General features: G+C 36.8%; 1 protein-coding gene across 2 annotated transcripts in view; it reads left to right on the forward strand.

The window, feature by feature from the left end:
- The first annotated feature begins 6,943 nt into the window (after nt 1-6,943).
- Nucleotides 6,944-12,006, forward strand: part of sts (steroid sulfatase (microsomal), isozyme S) — a 31,017-nt gene continuing 25,954 nt past the window's right edge. The window contains exons 1-4 of one of the 2 annotated variants that reach the window (XM_056254399.1): nt 6,944-7,022; nt 7,417-7,570; nt 7,909-8,030; nt 8,826-8,948. In XM_056254399.1, coding sequence (XP_056110374.1) covers nt 7,425-7,570; nt 7,909-8,030; nt 8,826-8,948 — 391 coding nt within the window. In that variant the 5' untranslated portion in view covers nt 6,944-7,022; nt 7,417-7,424. Of the gene's footprint in view, nt 7,023-7,416; nt 7,571-7,908; nt 8,031-8,825; nt 8,949-12,006 lie in introns of those variants that run through there. The other variant, XM_056254400.1, reaches the window with a different exon arrangement.

Here is a 12,006-nt window from a genome sequence, read left to right on the forward strand (position 1 = left end):
ACAGATGAAACTATATTAACTGCATCTGTAATATGCTGCCAAGCTTCCTTTTTTTTAGGATCCGATACACCACTATGTACGCTTGAGAATAAAATGTGGCGTTTTGAATGAACTTCTGATAATAAAACTTCAATTTCTGCATCTGAGAATGTTTTTTTTCATTCGCATTCATGTCATAATATGATGCCCATATATAGTTGTCAGTCGGATTTAATGGGCGGGATTTATGGTAATTGAGAATGAACGTGCACGCGCATCCCATTTACGACTGATTGGAATTCATTAACACACACACACATTTCACTATCACATCTGACGTTTACGAAGTATTTGTGAATCAGGAGAAGAGTTTTCGGGAAGGTCTCTTTACGCGCAAATCACTCGCATATTTACTCGTATATTTACGAATGTTTCATGAATGAGACCCATTATGTCTAAAATTTAAATGACCAAAATGTATTTCTTATTTATTGAACAATTGCATAAAAGCATCCCACTCCAAATAGTGCTGTTGGGTGGAATATCAGCATATCAAATATTTAGAGAAAAAGCACTCTTGCTTGTGCGATATTGCTTAAATATATAATTTGCTCATGTAGACTAGACTTGCTCAGAATCTGTCCAGTTACATTGGGATGCACAAACTGGCCTTGCGGATTTGTTTGGATAAAGTTGTTTGGAACACAGATATGGGTTAAAAAGAAAATGGCCGCTGAAAATTTTATAGGATGTATAGTCTTAATGTGACAACATTTTTACACATAAATCATTTTACATGACAACTGTAGGACTACATGAAAGTTTACAGTTTGCAAAATATTTATACATATTTGGGTCTCAAAGGGATATGGTAATAATATCCACAGAATAAGAAATGAAAAACAACAAGATATGAAGAGAAAGCAGGAGGGAGAGTTCAGCACAAGCAGAATAAACAAGAAGCGACAAGTGATGACATGACATCTAATAGAGAGAGAAAGGCTGTTCTTGTCACAACCTTATTTTTTGTAGAACTGCAAATAGAGGAGAAACTGACTATGCTTGTTGAAATATTTCTCTGTTATAATTTACCTCAAACAAAATCTGACATTCAGTGACAGTTCCTCACATAATTCAGTCTTATACAAGAGTAGTTTGTTACACATAACCAGAAAAATGCTTGCCTGCAAAGTGTTCTGTGGGCCTACATATAAAGACTTTATGAAGATTCGTCTTTACGTAACTCTTTGACTGTCTGGTAATCATCCACAATTTCTGTCAACACAATTTTGAGTGGTTACGACTTGTTCATCAGATCCTCTGTTAAAATAAAACCAATGGTCAGTTACCTTTAATGGTCCATGCTTTCGTTTCCTTTGAATCTGAGCAGAAAAGATGATTACATGTCACCCTTGTTTGCAGAAACTATACAGGCAATTTTTGTGGTTTTTGCACCCCTGGAGAGGGGCAGACAGTTTCTCAGTCAAAAAACAAATCATCCAATTTACTAAGCTCATCAAGTAAATTGGCCATTTTGATATTGTATTTGTTGTTTAAATTCAAAAAAGTGTGAAACCACTTAAAGCAGTTTGTTCCTGGTCCATGGGACTCGAGCCAGAATTGTGTCTACCAATGACAAAGCCCCAAACACAACAAACAGCCCTGTTTCCCATGAGAGCCCTTTCAAGCCAGAAAGCCATTGCTTGTGCAATTTATTTTAATAGAACAAAATGATCATGCCACAGAAATATGTCCAGTGATTAAATAGAAAACATGGGCCAACATGGGCTTGCCAAAAAAAAAAAAAATGTTATGCCTTTCAAAGTTGTCAAGCAGCATTTTGTTGGTACAAATAGTTTTACTGCTGTTTTCCAGCTAACAGTTTGCTGTCTCAAATTATATTTCCCAAAAGTGACATCAGATGAAAAAAGGAGGAAATCTGGAAGTTATCTACTCTTAAAATGTATTCTTCCCCATAAAGCATTTCAGATTCCTTTAAAGAGAACCACCCCACCTAATAAAAAACAATATTTACATTCGAAATGGGATTTCCTGAGACCTTCTTACATATTCGTCTTTGAGAAGATACCAAAGCCATTATGTAAATAAGACAGAATTGAATCAAAGGAAAAAATATGGAGCTATTCACATATAATGTTTTGTTGGATTTAAAAACAGAGAATATGTGCAGCAGACTGAATAAACTTTGCTAAAATAAAGTTTAAATGTTTTAAAATGTTTGTCAACATCCGGTGTTCTCCTTTTCGCTAATATGCTGCATCTCACACAAAAATCCATGATGTAGGCCTACTGTATATATATAACATTTTTGTGCTAATGTTTTGATAGCGTTATTAAAGACCAGATAACGTTTGTCTAGAATGTTGAGAGAACCTTGCCAGAATTTTCTAAAAACATTACCCTGTAAGCGGGGATAAAGCTCTGTGACTTGAGATAAAATACTGGCTTCAACTGCATATTCAGTCATTACATGCTCAGCAGATGTAAATGTTGATAAATCTAATAGGCATATTATTAATAATCCAATAAAATCTAATAATACATCTAATTACAGGATTAAAGGGGTCGATTTTATAATTAGGCCTAGATCATTAATATAGATATCACTGTACCCTGAGGTTCTAAGGACCATATTACTTTCACAATAAGGACATGTTACTACAAGATTGGGGAGTACACCATTCGGCCATTTCTAAGAGGCCTTTTCTATAACACATTGTGAAGGCTCCTGTGAAGGAACTTTGTTAGATGCTCCTTTCTCTTTTATCTCCCTTAAGGCGTTCACTCATGTTTGACAAATTGTCTTTATTCAGTCATTACAGGAGTGTGGGGATGTGGGCCTCGCCCTCTAGCAATGCAAAAGGCAGGCTCTGTTTAGACGGGAGAGAAAAATTAAGAAAAAAAACATGTTGTTATGTTCTATGAACAGCCCAACTGATTACTTAAACACAGGTAATTAAACTGCAATTTAATTTCCTAAAAATATAATTATTGATAAACCCTGTTTTAAATGTTTTCAAATATCCTGCTATCATTCAGAGGCCAATGCAGGTGTGCTGTCTTTCATAGCCCCTATATGATAAGATCGACCACCAAGCATGAAAGGTGGGTTCAGGACCCTAACATGATATTCAATGGTCTGTTCCACCTGGGTGGGCCGGCTGTGCTGGAACGTGCCAACATGAGCCAGAGGGGTCTACCTGTTGAGACAGGAGCCTAAGGCTTTTGCTGACACACGTGTTGAGTGATGGTGGCATGACCCTGGTTGGGGAAGGTGGAGGAACTGCCAACACTTATCTGCATATCTGGTCTGATCATATTACTTGAGTGCCATTTAATATGCATGCTGCACTAAAGACAAATTTATCATAATGCCCCTACTAATGAAGAGTTTTTTTATTCAGCTTATTTGTGTAAAATTTCCTGAAGCTTAATACATTGTGATGCCCAGCAGGTTCTTGTGTTGTGCTGTTCTTATTACTTTGCATCAGTGCACATTCTGTGTCATACTGCGCTGATTACAATTCTGTGTCTACACATGGTGAAGAAAAGATATTCTGATGCCCAAATCAGTTTGTTCAGTGATCCTTAGCAGCATGTGCTGAGTACTAAAGTGTTTCAGCTTACTGAGTCAGGGACATGGCATACAGGTTTTATAATGTTACTGAAGTTTGCGTTCAGTAGGCACTTTAGATTCTACCCTATATTTCAGGAAACAAAATAAAGCTTGGAGAGTAGGAAATGGCCAGCAGTTCCAGGACAAGACTATGCAGTGATATCTAACCTTTCAGTCCATGTCAGCAAGCTGATACTGCCATCAACTGGTCAAGATGTTACATTGACTGTTTGATGCCTTTTATTTTTTTGAAACAGTGACAGTTAATGGTTACTATGATTATGTGATTATGAATGCATTATGTGTACTAAATTTACAAACAAATTAAATTAATCATTTATCAGCATTTACCACCATTCAATGGAGAAGAAAATACAATTGCAACTTTCCCTCGGATATACGTCTACATCTACATAGGGACGGATATGTTCACCCACAAAATTCAGTAGAACAGTAAAGAAGATTTTTAGCTAAAACCGTGGTTCTTAATCATATAATGCAACTCAATAGAGCTAGTCACTTTGAGAGTCAAAAAAACATAGAGGCAAAACAAAATGAATACCCTTGGCTCCTGCTGACACATTAATGTCTGAAGCAAAAGTGCAAGAAACTGAACATTATTTATTTACAACAATTTTAACTTTAATCCACAGCCTCTGCATTACGACAGTCTTGAGCACGAGCTTCCTGACGCATTATGACGTATGGGCAGGAGCACATCTCACACATGAGCTGACGCTGTGTTTGTTTACAACTATCGAACGCCAAATGGGTCAGCGGTCAAAAACACGCTAATTCTGACCCAATTGGTGTTCGATGTTATGCGACAGGAAGCTCGCGCTCCAGGCTGTCTTGAATGCGTTCAGGACCGTTTGCCAAGGTTTTTCTATAACAGGCCAGTTTGGCCTTTTATAGAGCAAATAAACATGCTTCAACAAAGAAAAAAAAAGGCAACAAAATCGGAATCAGCAATGAAAAATCCTGATTTCCAAAGGGGGATCCATGTTTGATCATTCCTGCGTTGCATCTATCAAATAACACCCCAACGCATTTTTACTTTAATAAGATAATCCATTATCAGTGTTCAGCTTTTAATGCAGGTAATGTGTTGTTTATTCAGATCTGGATATGGGAGAGTAAATTAGATGGGGTTTTTTTCTTCTTTTTTTTCAAAATGTACCTTATAGAGTCAGTGTCCCAGAGTTGCATGAGGCCTATAAAGGGGAGCGGTTAAATATGAGACATGGTAATGTTGTAAAACAGTGTAATGTAATGTCAGCATAACTGCTTGTGCACTGGTGTGCAGCGGCAACAAGCCTGGGGAATTGTGTTTTATAGCTTACCTACACAATTAATCAGGGAATTTTGTCAGATGGTAAAGGCAGCTGGCACGTTTATGGCCATAGGCCAGATTTGCATACAAGCAAACCTTCAAAATGGGCTGAAGTAGTTTTTCCATTTTTATGTACTGTAGTGTGAAGTGTGTTCATCACCAACTGCTAGCTATAGCAACTTGCAGCGCAGTCTGAGCGTTTGAGTGTGAATATTAGCAAATGACCCCCAGATGCCCCTGGTGTCTCAAAGTTTAAACAGAAGTCTAATGCAGTTAATAAGACTGGATACATCTTGTGGAATAAATGTTAGGCCGTGTAGTCTGCTAAACAGTGTGGGTGGATAGTTTACTCGATGGATAAATAATATAGAGATGTTCTTGAAAAAGAATAGTTAAAAGCAGAAGAACAGAGAAATAAACAAGCAATGGAAAATTATGCCAGATTGGGAGAATCAGAAAACAGACATTATTGGAATATTCCGGGTTAGTTCACCCTAAGGGATAGGGATAGTTCACCAGAAAATTAAAATTTTGTCATCATTTATGTTCCAAACCTGTATGACTTTCTTTCATCTGTGGAACCCAAGAGAAGATTTTAAAGAAAACTGAACAGTTAAATTAACTTAAGGAAATTAGCTCATATCACTATAGCCTACTTTGAAAAAAGTTAGGTAAACAGAGTTGCAGCAGATTTCTAGTTCCAAGCATGCTTTGCATCAGAAATTAAGTGTTTTTGGACAAGATTAATATAGGGAGAAATGTGTCAGTGTTTAATATTCTGTTATCTTTCTTTATTTATAGGGTTTCTGTTAAGTAGTTTTACAGGGGTTACCATTGTGGTAAGGTTGAGGAGGAACTGCAGGACTGTTTGACAAAAAATGCAGTATGCTGTTTAATTCCATATGTGTGTGAAGTGATAATAGTTTTGCTAATTAAAATAGCACATGCATGCTTTTCTTAAATAGCAATATTGTTAATATCTTTATGCAATCAAATTATACAAGTTTGATTAGGCAATCATTAAATTAAATTAAAATGAACATGGTTACGTTTTGTGCTTTTAGTCATTGTTAGGCATTAAGTTGTCAAGGCAGTTGTAAAATTGAGCATTTTAACATTTATGAATTGGCTCTAGTCTAGAATTGTAAGTGCCTCCTTTAGCCAGTTTTTTTTCTTTTCCTTTTTTTAAGGAGAGAAAATATGTAATATTTTTTGGTTATCAATGGTGTTGATTGCTGAACCCAGAATATTCCTGAGCTGAACAGCGTGAGACTGGTGTAGTTTGTATGAAATAGATCTGTAGGTTGACATCGCATCCTGCTAAGAAACAACTCGCATCCCACTGAGGGAGCTCATTCTCCTTCAACGCACATGAGCCCAGCACAATGAGATAAACCTAAAAAGAGCTCATTTCAGAGCAATTTCTGTCAGTCTCTTATGTGCGAGCTATAAAAGTTACAATTTTAATATTTTGCTAATATGCAGCGGGATTATCGGTTGCAAACGGTGTTTTGACAGGCTTTATATTATGATCTCTTTCCTGTCATGAAAACGGTAGACCACCACGCACGCAAATCCGTGTGCAGAGGGTGCAGTGACGTCCTTTTGTATTAAAAATGAGCAAGAGGTGGCGCTATTTCACTAAAAATCTATAATTATAATCTCTAAGCATGTTGCGGCAGGCAAACAAAAACGAAAGTTTTACAAGTAGCCTAGCTTATGTTAGCAGATGCTTGAACCAAAGAACATTTCGTACTGCTGCTAATCAGAATGCATGGAAGAGGAAACTGCGTGACATTTCCGGTTCCTTCGTGGAGATTTTAATTTAGTTTCAATTCAAATTTAAATCAAGCTAAAAGTGCTTGTTTTGGACATACAGAAGATAAAAGGTCAACGTTATAGGCTAAAACATATTTCCGCGATCAGTTGACCAATCAATGCTTGAACATGCAGACACGTGATATTCCTTATCGTGAACCTGTTTACACTGGACAAGCATGTTATGCATTACCTGCCATCTGTAGAGTTTCTGTCAGCCGTCAGATGATTTCTTTCTCGTCGCAGGTGCAGCAGGTAAGTTAAGCCACGGCAGACAGTCCGTTTTTAGGATGAAAAAAAAAAATCATATAGTGTAACGTTAGTCTATTTAAAATGTTATTGACTACCATTCATCAGTTTTTCAGATCATGTTAACAAAAACTAAAAGTATTTATTCCTTTTATATAAAGTAATACATATTAGACTGGAACATAAAAAAACTTGTAGAACTCAAATAGGCCAATGGATTTGTTTGAAATTTTTTCAAATGTTGCCTTGTCAACTGAAACAAAATAAGTAGGCTAGTAAATGCCTACCTCTTTGGCCTTAAACCTTATTTGTAGTTTTCATTCATTTTAAACATGTTGAAGGACATAAAATGTTCTTTGTTCATCTATTTTCTGTTTTTGTTGACTTCTTTCTCTTTCAGGGTGTATAATGAAATCTCTTATATGGATCCTGTGCACTCTTGGCCTGCTTCTCTGTACTGATGCAGACAGTGGTACAAAACCTAATTTTGTCTTTATGATGGTGGACGATTTGGGAATTGGAGACCTTGGATGCTATGGAAACACAACCCTCAGGTTTATTCATACAATTCAGTTTGTTACTTTTTTGTTCTACAGGAAATCCACACTAGCTTGCTGCCTATAGACATGTTATGTGAATATCTCTTACCTTTTAGCCGTTTTGTACTCTGCATATGAATTAGTATACATTCATGCCATCAGTGTCAAGTCAGTTCCCACAGAATAAAACGTTGCTCATGCAAGCAAAGTAGATTTGACATGCATGGGATTTTCCTTTTGATGGGTTCATATGTTTCAAAGGTGAAGAAAGTTTTGATCCTATTCCTAGATGAATAGTCATCTCTCTCATAAGCTTAATGAGACTGTTGTATTGTGGTTGTCCTGGCCTGCAGGACGCCTAACATTGACAGACTGGCCCTGGAAGGGGTGAAACTGACCCAACACATAGCTGCTGCGCCGCTCTGCACTCCCAGCAGGGCAGCCTTCCTCACAGGCAGATACCCTATCCGATCAGGTCAGTCCTGGAGTTACTGCTGAAATAAGCAATATGTGCTGTTTTTAAAGCATTGTTGATATTTGTTTAAAGACACTTCTGTATGTGAGAGATTTCTGCTAAAGAGTGGGATTATTATTATTATTATTTGTCCTGTTTAATTTGCCCTTAAGTGTTTTTTGCAATACAGTAAGCTACAATAATAAAAAACTTTTATCACTGCTGATTTGTCAACATGTCTAATTGTAACGTTTGCTAACATTTTTATTCAAAACCGCGATTTCTCGATTTAAAAATAATAAAATCGTGGCATAACATTAAATTAAAATGAATCGAAAAAAATCTGATAAATAAAAAAACCCAGCCCTAATACACTATTTTAAACAACTACAGGTCGTTCTGTGCGTTATACGTCATTACGTACCGTTTCTACTTCATTGCACATGCCCAAAACATTCCAGTTTCGGTTTTCAATTCAATCAAGTGTTTACATCTGTCCTATCGACTTTTTTCATTCTGACTGAGCTACTAGTCTGATTACAGTTGGATTATTAGGGTCCATGTAAATGCTACTGTTAGTGTATTTATTGTGTTCATTTTGCATTGCAAAACACTTTTGCTGCTATTGAGGTTGGATACGGGTTAAGTTAAGACATGTTTAGTGGTATGGGTAGGTGTAAGGGAATAGTCAACAATATGATTATAGATGTAATTACAGAAATTAATTACAGATGTAATTATTATTATTTTTTAAATATAAGTACAGTGTAAAAATATGTACACAATAAATTTTTTTTTTCTTTTTTGATGGCATAGGTATGGCAGCAAAAGGCCGAATGGGAGTTTTTCTCTTTACTGCATCGTCAGGAGGTCTTCCACAAGAGGAAATCACCTTTGCCAAGGCTGTCAAAGGGCAAGGCTATTCCACTGCTGTAATTGGTATGTGACTGTCATAACCCTGGTTATCTGGTAAGAGTCCTGTACAGTATCACTGTGGGAAATGCCTCAGACGTGATCAATGACACGGTGGCTGACCGACAGGTCACCACTCACAGCAATGACACTGAAGCCCCACCTGCTGTCCCTGCCGTCACCTACCATTGCGCAATCCTTAGCATATCTTTTCTTTGTTCTGACTGCAGCTAGGGAAGTGTGGTGAGACCAGTATTATCAGATAATTGGAGTTACACCGTTAACCTTAAAGCAGGGGTCGGCAAGTAAGTTTAGCATCGGGCCCAAAAAAATTTCGCCACTTCATGGCGGGCCAGAACATAGTCAAAGGATAATTTAAGAATTGATGCAACTAGAATTCCCTGTGACAGACTGTTACAGTGTCTTTTGTAACTGGTAGTGAGCTGTTACTCTGTGTTATATCCTGTAGGACAGTCATTAACAATAAGCCACATTTGTGTGTCGGTGTCCGGGTTTTACACTGGATAAATTTATAAAGCAGTAGTGACTAGGAATGAGTCACGATTTTCGAATATTCGATTAGTTGATTTAATTATAGAATATCGAATAGGTTGGGCGATTATTGTCTAAAAAAAATCCCCATGTTTTCGGTGCTGATGCGGTGGGGATGCATTAATTTAACCAGAGGGTGTCGCTGCCAATAACGCACCTAAAAGCTGTCACAAAGAACCGGCAAAAGTAATGATTATGAATGTTTCAAATATAGCAAAGAGACATTTTTATTGTTTATTAATAAACTAATGTTTTCTGTGTCACTGTCGGCTGCAATAGTGACCGCAGTGAACACGCCTATAGAGAGAAATGCACATTTCGGATTACATAAGCAGAATCTCTGTATCTATAAATATAATATAGGTAGGTCTAAATCCGGGTGATCACTTATATCAATGTTATATATATCATTATATCGTCTAGCCCTAAAACTTGTATAGTTTCTTGTCAGTGTTTATTTAAAAATCCAATTATGCAGAATATGCGATGGTAAATATTTAATTGATGAGTTAATACAATATATAATATATAGGTTATGATTTTACCGCTAAATTCAACATATTGACACAAAATGATAACTGCAAATCCACTTTTCCATGCTTGGAGTCCAGTTGTTTCTATGAATTGCAGCGATCCATTTGCTTCTCTGTTCTGTAGCTTTCGGCAGTCTGTAAAAATATACCTCAGATTTCTTGTCAAATCTAGTTGTACAGTCAATCGCAAAGCTCTTTCCTGTTTTAGATGTGTTTTGTGTTTTTTTCGCGCCATTCACAGAGAAAATCAATGCTGCCGCTCTGTCTTTCTGCCACTCAGTGGGCGTAACCACAGTCACTCCGGCTGATGGTGACGCATGGGCATCTCTATTATAGATATTTATGAATCATTTTAATATGCATTATTTAGAAACATTCAAAAGTTTGGGGTGTGTAAGATTTTTTTTTAAATATTGTCTCTTATCATTGAGACTGCATTTATCTGATCAAAAATACAGTAAAACAGTAATAGTGTGAAATATTAAAATAACTGTTTTCTATTTTTAAAATGGGTTACACTTTATTTTGATGGTCCCTGTGAAGGCCTCCTTCTCTTCCCTTTACCTCTGTACAGATAAAACATTGTCAAAATAATTCCAGTTTACATGGCTATGCGGAAGCGATTCATAATTCTGTATTATACATTTTTAAGGCCAGACAAGTAATTTGTTGAGGTCAATATCTAAAGAAAGACTACACGCCTACGCACAAACGCGCATACCTATAGACTAAACACGTAATACGCATGAGCACGCCGTCAGCGTTTTTGAAGTTTGCGCAGAGATAACTTTCTTTTTTTTTAAACTTGGACCTTGGAACCTATTTCAAGGTTTGCATTCTCGAGCCACCAGGCACTGAGCGGACCAGAGTGCGTTAAGGGTTTTCTGTTAGAACTGTGTCATGTTAGCAGCCCCTAAGTTAATAACTAATCATCTTTGCAACGGAAGTGAATCAATCAAAACTAACTTTAGCTGGACAACAACTTCATTCTAGAGCTCCTGTAAAGCCAAAACAATCTCTGTTACTTTAATTTTCTATTATCATTGTAAAGCTGCTTTGAAACAAACTATATTGTTAGAAGTGCTATATACAGTAAATGAAGTAAATCCTCTAATAAATCCTAAATAAATCTAGTAAATCCTATACAGTAAATCCTCTTTACACATTCTGTTGACTATAAGTAGCGTTACACCTACATGTCTACTAACTCTCATTAGTGTATTAGTTGACTATTAGTAGACGGATAGGGTTAGTAGAATAATTTGACATTTACTTGGAAAGTTATTGTCTGTAGAATGTCTGTTCGGGGACCATCAAAATAAAGTGCATATTAAGCAGACAGTCTACTAATACTCTAATGAGAGTTAGTTGACATGTAGGTGCAACATTACTTAGTCAACAGAATGTCTAAAGGGGACAATCAAAATAAAGTGCTACCTTTAAATGTAATTAATTCCTGTGATGGCAAAGCTGAGTTTTCAGCAGCCATTACTTTAGTCACATGATACCTCAAAAATCATTCAATTATTGCTGCTTGTTGCTCAAGAAACAGGTATTATTGTCAATGTTGTGACATGATGGCGTGGCGAATGTTGTCATTGTTTGTCTGGAGCTCTGTTTGTCTGGAACATGTACTCTTACTGGACAAAAAACTGGATCATCGGTATGTAAATATTTTATGCTTCCTTGTCATCTGTTCATCATCTTCGCTTTATTTTTCATGAAGCATTATTTTGTTGCGCTTCTGCTACGATAAATAGACATCCACTCTTTCATTGCGTGTGTAACGGAGGCCAGCTAGTGAGAGTTGTGCAGGCTGATGACTGCTAGAGAATGCAGTGTTTACTGTTTAGCGTCCTTGTTAGTGCACCCGCCATCACATTTCAGCGATCGCAGTTCGAGACAATCTTGCGAATCGCCCCCCCAAAAAAAATCACTGGACTTAATGACTACAGACCTATCGCTCCCACATCTTTGGTCATGAAGTCATTTGAAATACT

Source organism: Rhinichthys klamathensis, unplaced genomic scaffold, assembly GCF_029890125.1.
Source record: "Rhinichthys klamathensis goyatoka isolate OS25496 unplaced genomic scaffold, OSU_Roscu_1.1 h1tg000111l_1, whole genome shotgun sequence".
NCBI lineage: Eukaryota > Metazoa > Chordata > Actinopteri > Cypriniformes > Leuciscidae > Rhinichthys > Rhinichthys klamathensis.